We start from the raw sequence: 18,130 nt of genomic DNA on the forward strand, positions 1-18,130 counted from the left end.
CTTTGTGTCTTGGTTGAAGAAAAAAAAAAGCAAATTTCAATCTGGCCCTCTATCAAAAAGTCCATTTGGTCTGTGTGTGTGTGTGTGTGTGTGTGTGTGTGTGTGTAAATTTAGGAACACAAAAGAGCAAACATCCAGGACTCAGAAAATGAAGCTAAATTTTTCAAGACCTTTTCAATCCTGAAATTCTCTAAAGGAGTTTTACTTAAATTTTGGAGTTAAAAAGAAATAATAATAATAGATGCACATTAAAGAGAAAAAAACACAGAAATGGAAAAAGGTGAAAAAGCCTCGTAGTCCCACTGTCAGAACAAAACTGTTGTCTTCACGGTGTTTCCTTCTGGTCCACTTTCAGAGGATTTGGGGCCACATGATTTGTCACGCTACACGTACAAGTTTGCCCTGGCATCTTTGCTCTCGGTGCATGAAGAAGTTCTGACTGAATTCTAGCAGAGGGCTGGCAGCAGATCCTCAGTTGGAGGGTCCCTGTGCTGCAAAGGCACATTCTGATGGAGACGGGAGAGCGAGGGGACCACCAGGGCCTCGGGGGTCGATGGAAAGTCAGATTATCCATTTATTCGCCTCAGATTATTCACCTTTTCAGATCCGTTACCGGAGGCATCTACAATTGGCCCAGAGGAGGCACCAGGGCCTCCCTGGCTGTCCCTGGCCCAAGAGGGTCCCCCAGGGCCCTGGGACTTCCTCCTGGGGGTCTGGCCTGGGCACTCTGTCTCTCAGCCCAGAGTGTTACATGTTGCTTCCCCCCCGGGGCTGGATCCAGCCGTATCTCCAGGGGCCTGAGCCTTCTGCCTTCTGGGACCCTTGCCAGCTGGCAGCTTGGGCTGAGCCGATGCCTTCCGAAAGGCCCAGAGCTGTTGGAGGAGCTGACTCTTCCCCGTGCAGTCCCTGTGACACAAGAGAAGCAACCTGCATCAGCACCCAGTGGAGCCAACCTCCCAATGCTTTGCCACCGAAACAGGACACAGAGGAAAAGCAGAGTGCTTCCGGAACGTGTGCCTGGTTCTCAAGACACTGGAAGGTCAGGATTGCGGCCTTCCAGCCCTCGCGCGTCAGCATGTTAAAGGCTTCTGGGAGGAAACCTGTGTGACACTTCTCAACCCAAGTTTGTTTTCCCTCTTTAATCCTAATAATGCCTAGCTACACGCCACACTGGGGAAATGCCGCTTTAGACTCTGACGTTCCCAAAGGATAGGATCTTCAGGCTCTGTAATTCCAAAAACGATGGAGACCGCCAGAGCATATAATGCAAATTCACCCCACAACCACGGGGTGGCCTCCACATGTCAGAGACCTGAACCTTCCCTGAATTTGACATTTCACTTAACTGACTCAAGCCTTTTCTTTCTGGCTGACAGCCACCACTTTATTCCACCCCTTCACTTTCATTGCCATCACTAGTAGGGAACAAATCAAGTTGGGCGGCAATTTTTCAGGAAGAAAACGTAATCCCTTCTCAAGACCGAGCTAAGCATCCTTGGGGATGTCTGGAGAACAGGCCAGGCCAGGCGTTGCTGGGCTACCCTGCCCGCCTCCCAGACCCGCCCCCCAGACCCGCTCACACCCTCCTGTGCTAGCCCTGTGGGTGCCAGACAGCTGAAAGCACCGATGTTAACCTGCGGGCAGGGGCTTGCTGCTGAGGCCCAGGTGAGCATCTCAGGCTGCGGGAGCCCCCCCGGGGTTCCCCTGTGGTTACCGTAGCCTGGCTGGGGCCCTGCTGGTCTCACCGAGCTGCTGCCTCCTCTTCCCCCTCCTCCTCGCTGTCAGAGGAGCTGGAGCTGCAGCTGGAGTGGGAGCGGGAGCGGGAGCTGCAGCTGCGGGGAGAGGCAAGGTGGGTTCCTCTGGACATAACCAGCCCACTCCAGCCAGGCGTGGTTCCCACTAGGGGCTTGGAGCACCCAGGTCTCCCTGGTGACCCAGGGCAGGAGGATGGGCAGGCCGGCCAAAGGCCAGCCAGCTGAAACCAAAGGGCCACTGCAAGTGGTGGAGGGACGCAGCCAGGGCCAGGTACCCCAGCCTAGGCTAAGTCTGCTTAGGACTCCACCAGGAAAAGATAATCCTTGGCCCCAGCTTCCTCCCAACCTGCGGGGAGAGCCTGCTGCTGGGACCCAGTGGGACTGTGGGCCAGGCTCAGTTCTTGGCTAAAAGCACTTCTCCAGTGAGCAGTGCCCCCAGGACCTGCCTGTCCAAGTCCCCCTTCCTCCTAAGGCCAACGTGGCAACCCAAAGCAGCAGGTTTGTGGCAGGGCTGTCACTGCTCCCTGTACCTTTCCGAGGGCCCCTGGTCTGATGGCTTTGTCGGCCGCAGGTCAATGAAGATGGTGGGAGGCCCTGCTGGGCTCCTTAGCTGTGTGTCCATGGCCAGCGCCTGGAAGCCCAGCTCCCTGGAAGTGCATCTGGGGTGAGAGGAGCGGGGTGGCTGAGTCACTTCCCGGTAACCACTGTGTGACCTGTGCACCACCAGCTGGGTGCCCCCGTGCAGGACACTGAGGCAGGTCCTGAGAACAGCCCTCAAGATGTAGGCCAGCGCTGTCCAATAGAACTTGCCATGATGATTAAATGTTTTGTATCTGCACTTTCCAGTACGGCAGACACTTGCCAGAAGTAGCTATTTAAATTTACATTTAAGCTAATTAAAATTAAATTAGAAATTCAGCTCCTCAGCTGCACTAGCCACACGTAGCCAGTGGCCACTGACTGGAAAGTGCAGTGTCCTTTCTACTGGACACTTGGGTTGTCAGGGACAGACGCCCACTCCAACTAGTTCGGGCGAGAAAGGGAATTACTGGCTTTCAGATTCCTAAAAAGGGTGGACAACCAGAGTGTGGGAAGAGTCAGGGTACAGCTGGGCCTTAACGGACCCCAGGGCCCTGTCCCTACCTCTGCCTACCCCACACTCCAGCTTCAGCCTTTCTCACCACAGCTGGCCTGGCTGGGGTCAGATGCCCAGGGCTGGCCCAATCAATGGTGGCCAGAGGGGCAGGGTCCTCCTCTGGGGAGGCCTTGTGGATGGTGAAAGGAGGATTCCCATGGGGTAGGGAAAGAGCAGGTGCTTTGGGGCTTGAGTCCCAGCTCTGCCACTTATGTCCTGGGCAAGGCAACCTCTCTGAGCCTCAGTTTCCCTGTTTGTAAAATGGGGGTAATGGTAACACCTACCTGATCATTTTCTTGAGATGAAAGAGAAATACACATCAAGTGCCCCACCCATAAATCAAGGCCCAATAAATGCTGAGAGAAGCCAGTTCTAGAGAGGACAGGGGCCATGCGTGGTCCTACCTGCTTCCGGCCTCCTGCGGCTTGACGTCCTGGGGCATGTCAGAAGGCACCCTCCAGGCAGAGGAAAAGGCTCTGGACTGCGTGGCACACAGGAGGGTGAGTTGTTCCATGAGCCTGTCCTGGGTGCTCGGCTTGGCGTGGTCTGTGGGGAGGGGGGAGGCAGCTTAGTGGGGACGCAGTCCCCTTTGACTCACAGCAGCCTGAGCCTCAGGACCCCTTGTGTGGACATGCCTGGGCTTGTGCTCGGAGAAGTGCTGGGGGCCAGTGGAGGCCCAGCCCACCCTCTGCCGCTCACAGCTTTTGTGTTGCCCCCTCCAGCTCAGCAGCGCGAGGGGTGCTGTCTTCTTGAGCAGGGAGCTGTGTGTGAGCCCGGGAAGCAGAGGTGACGTCCTGTTAACAGTGTAGTCCCCGTTCTCACTCCGGTCCCACTTGTCAGAGGGAACCATCAATAACAGTTCTGCGTATTTGCTTTTCTTTTTTTTTTTTAAAGTAGCAACGGGATCATCCTCTACAGATTTTTTTTTTTTAACTGAATATATTTTACATTTTTCTGTGTTGAGAGAAATGAATAGATAGATAGATGATAGATTCCATTTGTTGAGCTGCAGAGAATTCTCTGGTAGACTGATTAGCTAGACTCCTACTGAATATTGAATGTGGTTTGCTTCCAGTTTTTCACAAGTATGAACAATGTTGCAATGAACATCTGTGAGGGTGTGTTTAGGACAGACTTTAGAAGTGGAATGAATAGCTTAATCAAAGGCTTAGGTGCCTTTAAATGGAGAACAGATTCCGCCACCTTGCCCGCCAAAAGGGGGCACCAACAACAGCCCCCGGCCCTGCCCCAACTTGTAGGAGAGTGAGTTTCTCCATATCCTGCTCTAAGGGGTTAAATTCCAAACAAAACCCTTTTTAAAATAGCACCAGGGGCCCTTGGCCACAAAGGAGCCTTTGCTCTGGAACTGGAGGCCAGAACCCTCACAGTTCCTTTGCCTCAGACCTGCCTCCACTCACCTTTGTGGGCCAGAGTGGCCGGGAGGGGACAGGGAACTTTTTTACGAAACTGCCCAGAGTGAGGCCACAAGTGCAATGAAGGAGTCATCCCTGGCTTTGTTTGGTAAACGTGGAGGCAGTGGAAACAGGATTCTGTTTAGGAGCGGGCTGAAGGGGTACCAAATGCAGGATTACTTTTGTCCCAGAAAGAAAGAGACGCAGGTCTGAGGAGGTGGGGGGGAAGAAAAGGCAGGGACCCTGTCTGAAGGGCTTCCTCTCATATCCCCAAGGCCTGGTCCACCCTGGGAACGTAGCAGGCCGTCACATATATAATGGATGAATGAACGACTGTCAGTGAGTGAATGGATGGGTGGATAAAATCTTGCATCCTGGGTGTGCAGGACGGCGAGGGCTGAGCAGCAGAGAGGCGCAGCAGATGTGGCGAGCTGCTGGGCTGACTGTGCCCAGCCCGTTGCCCTATTTTATTGGGAGGCCCTGGAAGGAGCCACTTGTGGGTATGCACTTGGGCCCCGGCGTTCAAGGTCAGACCTCGGCCCTGGAGGCGGTCCGCTGCCCACCACGTGGCTCCAGAAGCGCCATCTCCCGGGTCCTCTTCTCGCCCTGTCAGACTTTGAAGGACTTGATACAAATCCCACTCTTCAAGTTGCTGAAATAAGTAAAGTGGTGATTATGAGGCTGCTGTGGGGTTCCAGGGACAGGAGCGCCAGATTTCACAGCTGCCGTGACCCACACAGGCAGTTCTGGGATGTCTTGGGCAGAAACCAGGGCTGAGATGAGGCAGCTCGCTCACCCACCCCCACTCACCCACCCCGTGTGGGTTGCAGAATGAACTCCCTCCGTGAAGGCTGGTGAGGCCACCTACCTTCCTACGCAATACTTTTATTTCTGGCACAAAGACGTTGTCTGACTTGGAGGAAACTCAGTGTCATATTAAAACTATTTAGGTTCATGCAGGTTTAGAATGTTGGGAGGTTAAAACGTTTTGCTCTTTTAAGAAACAGATTGTTCCAGGCAGGTGATAGGACTGGAGGGCTTGGAAGAGGGATGTGGAGGCGGTGGTATGATGAGGGGGGAGGACGTTAATCAGGAATTACTGTGTCTTGTATATGGCCTTGCAGCTCCTTGTAGCCCCATAGGGGAATGAAGATAAAGGGGTTCAAGGAAAGAATGGAATTGATAGGATGGAATTGGTGAAAGTGACCTCCATGTACACCTTGATGCCAGTTTTCTCTAAGTTGTTAAGAAAATTTGTCAAATAAGGCATAAAAGAGTTTTGTGATGTTTTAGTGTCATGCGGGAGCATCTTCCAAGGAGCCCATCTTTCTAGGGGAGGGTTGGTGTGCACAGTTGACCAGGGCTCACCTGTTTGACAGCTTCGTAAAACTGAGAAGTGTGACGGTTTTCTTTTCCGTCCATTGGAGCAGCTAACCCCAAAGGTACCAGTTCTGTTGCCCTGTAGGTGCTGACCTGTTGTACTTAATGTAGCAATTTAATCTCTGCGTTCCTTCCCCCCTCCCCACCCCACCATGTACAAAATCCCAGTTTCTCATAATCTCTTTGAACTGGCTTTGTCATCCTGCTGGTTCCCTCGTTAATGAGCTAAATACAGGGGCTCACCGTTTGTATGAGAACAAGGGCTTGATTTGAGATTACGCTTTGTCAAATCTTACCTATCTCTATATCTTCATGATCATGCTTGGGATTAGTATTATTTTTTCTTTTTTTAAAGAAGGCTGGGGTCTCCTTGCTCTTCCTTGTTCACTTTAACTCTGAGGATGGTCTGTCAGATAGGTAGGACTGCCTGCCTGATGATGGGCCTGGTGCCATGGGCCTAAGGTTGTTGCTATAGACTGAATCTCTTTGTCCCTCCAAATTCATGTGTTGAAATCCTAACCCCCAATGTGATGGTATTTGGAGGTGATTAGGTCATGAGGGTGGAACTCTCATGAATGGGATTAGTGCCCTTAAAAAGGAGACCCCAGAGAGCTCCCTCACCCCTTACAAATGAACCAGGAAGCATGCTCTCACCAGACACCAAATGTGATGGAGCCTTGACCTTGGACTTCCAGCCTCCAGAGTGTGAAAAATGAATTTCTGTTGTTTAAGCCCCCGAGTCTATGGGATTTTTGTTACCGTGGCCCAAAGAGACTAAGACAGGTGTAGTGGGCCAGCCCTCGAGTTGGCCTGGGGAGGACCATCGCCCCGGGGAAGGCTGGGCTAGGGGGACGCCTACCTGGAGGGAGAGCAAGGTCAGTCCCCGCTGGGGCCCCTCCGGCAGCGTTTCTGCAGCATCACAGGGCATCTCCTTCACTCCACTCAGGTCTTGGCAGGCTGGGTCCTGGGCATCCCAGGTGACTTTGTGAAGTATGTCTTTCTCGATCATCTTCCTTCTCTCCCTCCGGAGGGCTCTGTGGTTTGTAGAGTCTGAGCCCTCCTGGGCCCATGAGGCAGCACCTGGGGGCTCTGTCTGCAGGCCTGCTTCCTGAGGGGACAGAGTGGCCTCTCCCTGTGGCCCCTGGCAAGGACTCTGTGATGTACTGGTGTTGAAGGCTGTGCCCCCATCGTCATCCTGCCACGTGGGGGTCTCCACAGGCATCCTGAGAAGAGAGCTGCTCTCATCACAGCTCTGCAAAGGCCTGCCAGGGGCCCTTCCTTCCAGAGAGGCTGACTCCTGGGCCTGGGGCCCAGCGTTCCACTCTCCCCAGGGTTCCCCGGCGGATTCCACAGGCACTACAGCTGGCTACCGGGGAAACAAGCGTCCTCGGTTAGCAGCCTCAAAACATACCTCGGGGAGTTTTTGTGTGCGGTAAGATGTGTATAGAACATAAAATCTGCCATGTGAACCATTTTTAAGTGTACAGTTCAGTGGCATTGAGTATATTCATAATGTTGTGCAGCCGTCACCACTGTCTATTTACAAAGCTTTTTCATCACCCTGAACACAAACTCTGTACCTCCCCACCCCCAGCCCCTGGTAAACGCTCATCTACTTCTTGTCTCTATGGGTTCGCCTATTTCATAGGCGCGGAATCACACAGTATTCGTCTCTTGTGTCCTTCCATTTAGCTTAGTGTTTCCAGGGTTCACCCATGTTGCGGCATGTGTTACAACTGCATTCCTTTTCATGGATGAATAATATTCTGTTGTATGGATGGTCCTCCTGTGTTTAACCACTCTGTCTGTTGATGGATACTCAGGTTGTTCCCCCCTTTTGGCCATTGTGAACAGGCACACAGCAGTTAAGAAGTGGACAAGATGAGACCCAGGCCCCTTTGTCTCCAGAGTGAGCCCACGGCCTCAACCCCTGTGAGTTGGTACAGACTTTCCCATCCCAGGTTAAAAAATAATTGTCCAGAAGAGTTGCCGAGGTAAGTGTAGAGATGAAGAAAACACAAAATAAAGTGACATGGACATGGTTCCAACTGAACTAATCAGGGGACTTGGCAGCCCTGGCAATTCTCCTGTTTGAGGTTATTTCAGATATATTTCTAGGCATGGCTGAGGGCGTGGGTGATTTCTGTCATGGTGCTGGGACGGGACACGCCCTGGCTCTGTAAGATGACCCTGTGTCAGTGCTTGCACTCAGAACTGCAGAGTCTCGGCATGTACCCACTCCGTCCAAATACCAAACTCCAGCATGGCTTCTGGCAGCGTAAGCCTGTGCCCCTAGGATTACCCCAGCGCCCCATTAAAATGCCTGCCTGAGAAAGCTCCATGCTGCCAGAATTTATTATTTGTTCTAGCCAACACCTGATGATAGGCCCCTGACCTCCCTTTCTTAGAGCACTTACTAAAAAGGTCTTATAATTGTGAATATGTGTCTCTTACAACCCAGAAGCATCTGTCACTGACCTGAGAGCCATTCCCTTGAAATGTACTCATCAGGAAGGACAGGGCCTCTGCCTCCCTTCTCTGTGGGAGGATAGGCTCCTGCCTCCCACACCTGCCAGGTAGCAGACACACCTGGCCTAATTGCAGCTTCACTGACTGGCTCTTTGTGATTTTTCACTTTTCTGACTCCACTGAGCCCTCCTCACCCCCTCCCTCAGTCTTCCTTTGAAACACCCGTCACCTCTGCACAAATCAGACGGAGCTCAGCTCTTTCCCCTGCTGTCAGTAGTTACGGAATAAAATCTCCTTCCACTGCTTTAACTAAGCATCAAGCCATTAACTTTAGATTTAAGAGTTCTTGGTCTTACCTGGGACCCTGGGAAATGGGGAGACAAGAGGATGGAAAATTCCCTCTGACATTTGGCAATGACCGCAACTACGATACTTAATTACTGAGCGTTCTGTGGCATTTGCTAATTGTTTTCTGTATTCATCTTACCTCCCCAGCGAGGGGCACCTCTTACCTCTGAATCCCCACTGTTGCCCTTATTCAATCAACAAATGTTTAGGGAGGGCAGGATTCTGTGAGAAGCCAGATAGTGCTGAAGCCAGCTGGGTTAAGGGAGGCATTTATGACAACAAATTGTGACAATGGTCAGACAGCTCAGGTGGAAATAGGACAGCTGGGAGGTGTGTGTGTGTGCGCGCGTGTGTGCGTGTGCGTGTAGTGAGGGGCCAAAGGGAAGAGCAGGGGGCAAAATCAGATAGAAAATCTAGTCCCCACCCCCAGCTCTAAGTGTTCTGGGCTCCTGGGATCATGATGTGCACAAGGCCATTAGATATTTGGTGTCTAAACTCCTTGGGTTATACCTGGAGAAAGGCTTGGGTGTGCAGAGATGCTATACCAGGGGCTTTAACCTCTTTAGACCCACATTGCTGTTAGAGTCCAGTGAGGGCCATGGACACCCAGACCCGCACCCACACCCTATTGTGCTTAAAGGGTCCTGGCTTCATGGATCCCTGGATCCTGCATTCCACAGACCTCAGGAGGAGACCCAGAGGAAGTGACCCAGGCCCCGTCAGGGTCTTCGGCCAGTTCTTCTGACAAGTCTGGAATCAGGGCGGTTTGATTTCGCTGGAAGATGAACAGCTCCTCTTCCTCGCAGTTTGACTGTGGACAAATGAGAGTTCGTTCTCTGGATTATGTGGCAGCAGGCAGGGAGGGCCAAGTGTGCCTCAGCTTCCACCCACCCTCCCTGCCCCGCTGCTCTCCAGCTGTCTGGGAAGACCAGTTCTCTTCCGAAGGGACTCGCCATGGCTGGTTCCTGCCGCTGACTTAGAAACGGGCTTGGCAGCACCACCTGGTGAAGGTGAGACCCAGGGCGCCCAGTTCTGCACGTACCTGCCACCCCTGAGACTTTGCGTACAGCAGGTGCTCACTTAGTGCCTGGCACTGAATGAAGAGAGCAGTGAGGTGACAGCTGAAAGAGCAGAGTCTGGGCCTCCCTGTCCTCTGCAACAGGGAACCCTGGCGCTTCACTTACATGACATTGAGCTGATAAGCTCCAAAGCGGTCCTTGGTCAGCATGATGTTTGTCACGGGAAGAAAGTGCATTGGGGGCCTAGGAAGATGTAGGAAGAAGGTGCTTGCTTACCGAGGAGGAATCTGAGTCCAGAGATGGGAGCTGCTCCTTGACGGCCTCAAGGATGGCGTCCCAGGGATTGGGCAGTAAGGGCCCCACATCTTTGTCATGGGATGCCATGGGATGCTTCTCAGCGTGCCATCATCCAAGGAACCTTGCAGAGGACATGGAGTGAGGTGAGAGGGTCCAGGAGCAAAGGGTCAAGAGCTCAGGGGGCTGCCTTTTCAAAACATATACCATCCCTTGCCTTGGGGTATGAAAACGGATTGGCAGACCACCCACCCCTTCTTCCTTCTAGTCTGCAGGTTCCTGTTACTGAGGGCCAGGCACTGTGCCCTGCATTGTGTGTGTGTGCGTGTGCAAGTGTGTATGTGTGTGTAGTGCAGTATGGAGCCTGCAGATGTATGTACATAAGGATATTTTATGATAATATATAGATATATCTATTGATATATAATATGTACTTGATGTGTAGGTATATGGATGATATACAGAATGATACATGTGTATGACATACAGATATTTGTAAACTATGTATATCCCATACAGCAGACACTATTATTATCTACATTTTATAGGCTCAGAGAGATTATATCGTTAGTAAAGACAAAGACAGAATTTGTATCAAAGTCAGAGGGGATTTCAAGCCCCACTACTCTTTTTTTTTTTTTTTTTTTTTGCGGTACGTGGGCCTCTCACTGTTGTGGCCTCTCCTGTTGTGGAGCACAGGCTCCGGACGAGCAGGCTCAGAGGCCGTGGCTCACGGGCCTAGCCGCTCCGCGGCATGTGGGATCTTCCCAGACCTGGGCACGAACCCGTGTCCCCTGCATCGGCAGGCGGACTCTCAACCACTGCGCCACCAGGGAAGCCCCAAGCCCCACTACTCTTTACTGCCCCCTTACAAAGTAACAGACTAGAGACATTTTGGGGTCCCGCGGACACTTTTTTTGGAGTTGACACTCAAATTAACCCCTTATACCCAGGCACTTAGGCAACACGTCCCAGAGTCTAACAGAAGGCCCAGTCCCTCAGGGGTCAAGGGGGCTTAGAAATGTGGGGTGATGGTACTTCAGAGCCAGTGTCTGGAGAGTACTTGCAGCCTGAGAGCCCTCTGTAACCATAAAATGGGAAAAGAACACTCCTGCCCCAGCCCTGGTTCCCATCAGGAAAGCAGCAGGTGAGTGGGGGCTTCTTCTTCTGTGCTCACAGGAGTGGGGCAGGAGCTTGGTGCACCTGACCTGGGAACAGCAGAGTGGGGACATATCTGGTATATACATCACGGGATGTTCTCCGGCTGCAGAGCAGATCAGAGGGCAACAGGATCACCCGGGTGAAGGGGACTACCAGAGACCCTAAGTTCTCCAGGAGGACAAGGCAATAGGGGAGGAAAAGGCATTACAGGCTGCGGGGAAGAGCACGTAAGAGCTCAGAGGAGTGAAAAGTGCCCAACATGTGGGGGAAGAAGTTTTCAGTTGCTGAAATATACGGTGCAAACGGACAAGATCGTGAAGGGTCCTGAATGCCAAGTTGAGGAGCTTGGCTCACCCAGCAGACGAGGTTTACGCTAAACGCTGCACGGAACAGCAGCTCCCTCCGAATTCTGACTGCCTCCACGTCCGTTTCTTTTTTTTTAATTAATTAATTTATTATTATTATTATTTTGCGGTACGCGGGCCTCTCACTGTTGTGCCCTCTCCTGTTGCGGAGCACAGGCTCCGGACGCGCAGGCTCAGCGGCCATGGCTCACGGGCCTAGCCACTCCGCGGCATGGGGGAATCTTTCCAGACCGGGGCACGAACCCGCATCCCCTGCATCGGCAGGCGGACTCTCAACCACTGCGCCACCAGGGAAGCCCCCCACGTCCGTTTCTTGGCTGCAGCCCGTGAGCCCCGCCCAATGCTCCGACCCCCAGCCCCTCCTGCCGCCGGTCAGCCGGTTGTTATGACAACTAGACGCCAAAGTCCTCTTGGGTCAGGCTTTTTTTTTTTTTTTCTTTCTGGGTCAGGCTTTTAAATTCTAAAGGTCGGAAACAGGAAACCCATCGTGCGTCCTCCCACCGATCCCCAGCTCGTTTCCCCAGCCCTCACCCCGTCCAACTCCCAACATTTATCTCCGCAGCTGCGGCAAGCCCGAGGCCGTTCACCTCGGCCTCAGCCTCCCCGCCTGGCGCGGTCCAGACAGGGATATAAACAGGCTCCAGCGCGTCCCTCCGGTCGTGTTCTCCCCTTCGGGCCGCAGCGCAATTACTGAGGCTGTCGCTGCCTTCGGAATCCCCGCTCAGCAGTCTTACATTAGGGCACTGCCAACTCCTTCCCACCCCCCGCTCTTCTTTCGGGACTTGGCGCGTCCTGTCTCTCCTGAAACACGATTGGTTTCCCTGGCTAGCGGAGGGACGGGGTAGGGCGAATATCCCCTGCTCATTGGCTGCTGCCGACGTCACACAGCGAGCCGGGCGAGCTGACCGGAAGGTCCGGGTGCGGAATGGACGAATTCCACAGCGCCCGGGCGACCCGCGAGCGTCCCGGCGTGCCCCGCGCCTCTCGCAACCACTTCCGGGGCGGTAGCGGGGCCGCTGGGTCCGCGCGCTGTGGCGGCGGCCGGCGCGGACGGACCCCGGACGGGCGCGGCCGAGGGAGCGCGGCGGCAAGGGGGCAGGTGTAGGCGGCGGCGGCGGCAGCAGCCCCAGGGCTGCCCGCGGCCCGAGGCCCAGCGCAGGTAGGCTCCGCGGCGTCCCTGCCCCGCCTGGTGTCCTCACCTGCTGCGCACTCTCGGGGCGTCCCAGCAGTGCCGCTGGCTCGCCGCTTGAGTTTATGACTCCGAGCGTCCGCTTTGCCGGTGGGGAGCGGGGACGATAAAGCCACGTGCGGTGTAGGGTTACTGGGAGGAGGTGTCAGTGCTTGGGTAGTTCCCTAGGTTACCCTCCCCAGGGCCTGAGAACCAGGTTGGGATACCCGGGGCCAGCGGAAGGCCCACGCCCCGGGGCGGGACGCGGTGCCCGCCGGCTTTCACAGACCTCCTCCCTGTGGATGCCACGGTCAGCAGCAACGTCATTTTTTGTGTTATTGGTGTTAATTTTTTTGTTTTTTTATTTTGCTTTAAAAGTAACGAATACAAAAAAAAATAAAAGTAACGAATACTTAGCATTTTACAGAATGAACAGAACACAAAGGTAAAAGGAAAATCAAAGGGTTGCGTTCCTAATGCTACTTCCTGGAAATAAATCCTGGAAGCGATATGCAGAAGATTTTCTACAAGTATACGTGATGTATGTGTGAATACAATTTTGTTTGTAAGGAATACCCCATCATCGTAGAGCATCTGGCATGCGGCAGGGTGATAAAGGAAGTAATAGTATTGGGTTGGCCAAAACGTTCTTTCGGGCTTTAAGTAAAAATAAAAGACACATTTTTCATTTTCACCAAGAACTTTATTGAACAGCGTATTCAGTGTTTCGTTCTACTACCTTCTGCCATTTTTCAGGTAGCTTCATAATTCCATCTTCCCAAAACTTTTTATCTTTTGAGCAAAAACTGTTCCAGATGCCTTTTAGTCTTCCAGGGGATTGAAATTTTTTCGCATTATGAGAATTTTGTAAAGACTGAAATAAATAGAAATCTGAAGATGCGATGTCTGGTGAATATGGTGGATGAATCAGAACTTCCTAGCCAAGCTGTAACAGTTTTTGCCTGGTCATCAAAGAAACACATGGTCGTGTGGTATCCTGATAGAAGATTATGCGTTTTCTGTTGACTGATTCTAGACGCTTTTCGTAGAGTGCTGCTTTCAGTTGGTCTAATTGGGAGCAGAGCTTGTAGGAATTAATCGTTTGGTTTTCCAGAAGGAGCTCAAATAGAGGACTCCCTTCCAATCCCACCATATACACAACATCACCTTCTTTGGATGAAGACCGGCCTTTGGTGTGGTTGGTGGTGGTTCATTTCGCTTGCCCCACGATCTCTTCCGTTCCACATTATTGTACAGTGTCCAGTTTTCATCGCCTGTCACAATTTGTTTTATTTTTTTTTATTTTGTAAAAATATTTATTTATTTTTGGCTGCATCAGGTCTTAGTTGTGGCATGGGGGATCTTTCGTTGTGGCACGTGGGCTCTGTAGTTGCATCATGTGGGCTCTTTAGTTGTGGTGCACGGGCTTCGTTGCCCTGTGCGGCATGTGGGATCTTAGTTCCCGGACCAGGGATGGAACCTGCGTCTCCTGCATTGGAAGGCAGATTCTCAACCACTGGACCACCAGGGAAGTCCCCACAATTTGTTTTAAAAATGGAACGTTTTAGTTATGTTTAAGTAGAGAATCACATGTGGAAATACAGTCAAGAAGGTTTTTTTCGCTTAACTTATGTGGAACATCAAAGCAATTAACATAACCAAGCTGGTGCAAATGATTTTCAGTGCTTGATTTGGATATTTTGAGTATGTCGGCTATCTCCCATGTGGTATAACGTTGATCATTCTCAATTAATGTCTTGATTTGATCACCATCAACTTCAACTGGTCTACCTGACCTTGGAGCATCATCCAGTGAGAAATCTCCAGCACGGAACTTCTCAAACCACTTTTGACATGTTCGATCAGTCACAGCACCTTTTCCATACACTGCAGCGTTTCGGTTGTGTTTTTACCTTTCTTGAAATAATAAAGCATGCTGAAAATGTTGCTTTTTTGTCTTCCATCTTCATTAAAATGGCTACACAAAAATTCACCAATTTTGATAAGTTTTTTTTTTTTTTTTTTTGCTGTACGCGGGCCTCTCACTGCTGTGTCCTCTCCCGTTGCGGAGCACAGGCTCCGGACGCGCAGGCTCAGCGGCCATGGCTCACGGGCCCAGCCGCACCGCGGCATGTGGGATCCTCCCGCATTGGGGCACGAACCCGTGTCCCCTGCATCGGCAGGCGGACTCTCAACCACTGCGCCACCAGGGAAGCAGGATAACTTTTTTTTTTAATGAACGCTGATATGGCAGCTGTCACAATACAATCTAACAAAATTGTTTCAAATGAAGTTAAAGACAACTAAACGCTACTAGAGCCATCTTATGGAAGAAAACCAATGAACATTTTGGCCAACCCAATAGCTTTATGTTCTGTTGGCATCCGAGTTCTCCCTCCATGGGCTCCTGGTGGAGTGGGGGTCTGATTCTGATTGACCCTCAGCATTCTGGAGGGTGTCAGACAGGTGAGCCTCCAATAAAAGGAGAGAGAACATGGGTCCCACCCTGGAAGAGGCATTTGGAGTAGAAGAAACACACCCAAGGAAGGCTTGAGGGGTGTATTGAAAGGAGTGCTGAACTGACACTCAGCTTATTTGGATTCTTATCCAGGCTCTGTGACGTGGACTGTTCAGCTTGGGGGTTCCCACCTGAAAATTGAGAGAGCTGATTGTTCTCAGGCCCTGCCAGTGTGGACAGGTGGTTCCAGGAAGCAGGGCTTTGCTCTGAACTTTGTTACACTTACTCTGGCCAAGGGCCGACAGATTCTTTGTCCCCCAAATTGGTGGCTTGTTTGTTGTTTGGCCATCTTGGCTGTATCTCATGCTTGGAAGCATTTGTTAGTAGAGATTGACGTGCTAATGGCATCTGTGAACCGCTATGGTACCTTTAGGCCATCTGAACTGGAAGTGGTTTTGTGTTCTCCTCTTCCTTTTCTACACCTTGGTCTTTGTTCTTTCCCACCCAGAGTAGAACAGGAGACAGTTGTTACTCCTGGACTAAGGGTTCTACTAGGAAGCTGATGACTTGGGCTTGATGGGTTAGGTTTCCTAGAATGAAGGGCTCTTCATCCTGCTGTTGTCCCATCTTGGGGAAAGTGTCACCCAACAAATTAAGCAGTCTATCCCATTCCCCCTCGTCTCTCCCACATTCAAGGGATGCATAGGTAGATTCCTAGTCAGTTAACACTGGTCACATCCTGGTTTCTGTGTTGGGGCTTTCTTTCCATTTGTTTCAAAATTTGTTTTTAAAATTTATATACAGTAAATTTACTCATTTTGGTGTACAGGTTTATGAGTTTTGATAAATGTATAGAGTCATATGTCCATCAATCAAGATACAGAACAGGGGCTTCCCTGGTGGCGCAGTGGTTGAGAGTCCACCTGCCGATGCAGGGGACACGGGTTCGTGCCCTGGTCTGGGAAGATCCCACGTGCTGCGGAGCGGCTGGGCCTGTGGGCCATGGCCGCTGGGCCTGCACGTCCAGAGCCTGTGCTCTGCAACGGGAGAGGCCACAACAGTGAGAGGCCCACGTACCGCACACACACATGCAAAAAAAGAGAACAAGTCCATCATCCCCAAATTCCCTCTTGCAGTCCCTTTGTGGGCCCCCCACCCCTAACCCTTATTACCACTGATCTATCCTCCTTTAGTTTTATCCTTTTTTTAATCCTTTTTTTTAATTAAAAAAAAATTTTAAACGCATGCACTTGTATTGTTTATTTATTTACTTATTTTGACCACACTGCATGGCATGCGGGATCTTAGTTCCCCGACCAGCGATCGAACCCGCGCCCCCTGCATTGGAAGCACGGAGTCCTAACCACTGGACCGCCAGGGAAGTCCCCCCTAGAAAGTCCTGTAAATGGAATCATACAGTAGGCAGCGTTTTGAGTCTGGCTTACATAATGCGTTTGAAGTTCATTCATGTGTTGTGTGTATCACCTGTTTATTTCTTCTGCTTATGGCTGAGTAGTGTTCCATTGTGTGGATGTGCCACTGTTTGTCCATTCTGCCATGTGTTTTATTATTATTATTATTTTTTTGCGGTACGCGGGTCTCTCACTGCTGTGGCCTCACATTGCGGAGCACAGGCTCCGGATGCGCAGGCTCAGTGGCCACGGCTCACGGGCCCAGCCGCTCCACGGCATGTGGGATCTTCCCAGACCGGGGCATGAACCCGTGTCCCCTGCATCGGCAGGCGGACTCTCAACCACTGCGCCACCAGGGAAGCCCTCTGCCATGTGTTTTTAACCGCAGTCCTTGGAAATATCATGTCCCCATTAAACAGTAAGGAACTAGGGGTTGGAGATGCTAAGCAGCAGAGCTAAATTTTGATCTAATTCCAAGTCCAGGGCTCTTTATTTTTTTTAATTTTACGTATTTATTTTTGGCTGCGTTGGGTCTTCCCCCTTGCATGCGGGCCCCTCCTAGCTGCGGTGAGTGGGGCCCACTCCCCGCCGCAGTGTACGGGTCTCCCACCGTGTTGGAGCCCCCCCTCCTGCTGCGGAGCATGGGCTCCAGGCACGTGGGCCTCAGCAGCTGTGGCACGCAGGCCCAGCAGTTGTGGCCCACGGGCTCCAGAGCGCAGGTTCACAGGCTCAGTTGCTCCGCAGCATGCGGGGTCCTCCCAGACCAGGGATCGAGCCTGTGTCCCCCACATTGGCAGGTGGACTCTCAACCACTGCGCCACCAGGGAAGCCCCAGTGTTCTTTTTCACCACATCTGAGAGCTGATTTGGTCCACTGACCTAATTACCATTTCTCTGCTTCCCATCCAAGAGGTTGTCAGGCTCCTTGAGTTCCCTTTCTAGAATGTGGGACCTGGGGGTCGATAAAGGAAAACATATGCCACAGTTTATGGCACAATATGTGCTCCTCTTTTCTGTCTAGTGACAGGCTCACCAGTACTAGCATGATGGAGCTGCCCGAACCATACAATTTTTTTTTCTTTTTGGCTGCGCTGCAGGGCTTGCGGGATCTTAGGTCCCTGACCAGGGATCGAACCCAGGCCCCCTGCATTGGGAGCGTGGAAACTTAACTGCTGGACCACCAGGGAATTCCCGCATACGATATTTATTGAAAGGAAGTTGTCTGGTCAGTCCCAGGATTTGGGTACATTGGGCAGCAGTCTGTCAGGGCAGTGACTTAGCCACCTGCTGTGGGCAGGCGTGTGACCATGCCGTTTCACTCCGTGTAGCTACCAGAAAGGAAGGACCTAACGACCCCAGTGCCTCCCTCCACAGCGATGTCGGAGCTCAGCGATGAAGCCAGCGAGCCGGAGCTGCTGAACCGCAGCTTGTCCATGTGGCATGGGCTGGGTGCGCAGGTCAGCCGGGAGGAGCTGGCCGTCCCCTTGGATCTTCACACAGCTGCTTCCATTGGCCAGTATGAAGTGGTGAAGGAATGTGTGCAGCGGTAAGAGATCTTGGGAAATGTTCCTTCCTCTTGGATTTTTGAGCTCCATGGTTCAGCTCTCGGGTGGAGCCATTAGGGAGCTAGCGGGGGCCTTGCCTGCAGCTGTAGACATTTAATCCTTGGGTGGATCAACTGCTGCTTCTCTTGGGCTGTTGTCAGGGATGATTTATGCTGGACGCCAATAAGGAAGGCAGTTTTGATTCCGAGGAA

General features: G+C 52.0%; 2 protein-coding genes across 5 annotated transcripts in view; one reads left to right on the top strand and one right to left on the bottom strand.

Annotated features, from left to right (window-relative positions):
- Positions 1-219: 219 nt before the first annotated feature.
- On the bottom strand, positions 220-12,085 carry DNAAF8 (dynein axonemal assembly factor 8). Its single transcript, XM_081257022.1, is given in 11 exon segments — positions 220-769; positions 771-906; positions 1,715-1,743; positions 1,745-1,832; positions 2,285-2,413; positions 3,294-3,435; positions 4,836-4,953; positions 6,541-7,047; positions 9,181-9,309; positions 9,794-9,935; positions 11,869-12,085. Coding segments are annotated over 10 exon segments (1,533 nt in total). The 5' UTR covers positions 9,902-9,935; positions 11,869-12,085; the 3' UTR covers positions 220-622.
- A 265-nt stretch (positions 12,086-12,350) lies between these two features.
- The window catches only part of ANKS3 (ankyrin repeat and sterile alpha motif domain containing 3), a 29,756-nt gene continuing 23,976 nt past the window's right edge, over positions 12,351-18,130 (top strand). For all 4 annotated transcript variants that reach the window (XM_081257015.1, XM_081257016.1, XM_081257017.1 and 1 more), the window contains exons 1-2: positions 12,351-12,496; positions 17,703-17,920. In XM_081257015.1, the coding sequence (XP_081113141.1) occupies positions 17,751-17,920 (170 nt within the window). In that variant the 5' untranslated portion in view covers positions 12,351-12,496; positions 17,703-17,750. The remainder of the gene's footprint in view (positions 12,497-17,702; positions 17,921-18,130) is intronic.

Source organism: Mesoplodon bidens (genome assembly GCF_964165515.1).
Source record: "Mesoplodon bidens genome assembly, chromosome: 15".
In the NCBI taxonomy this organism is placed as follows: Eukaryota; Metazoa; Chordata; class Mammalia; order Artiodactyla; family Ziphiidae; genus Mesoplodon; species Mesoplodon bidens.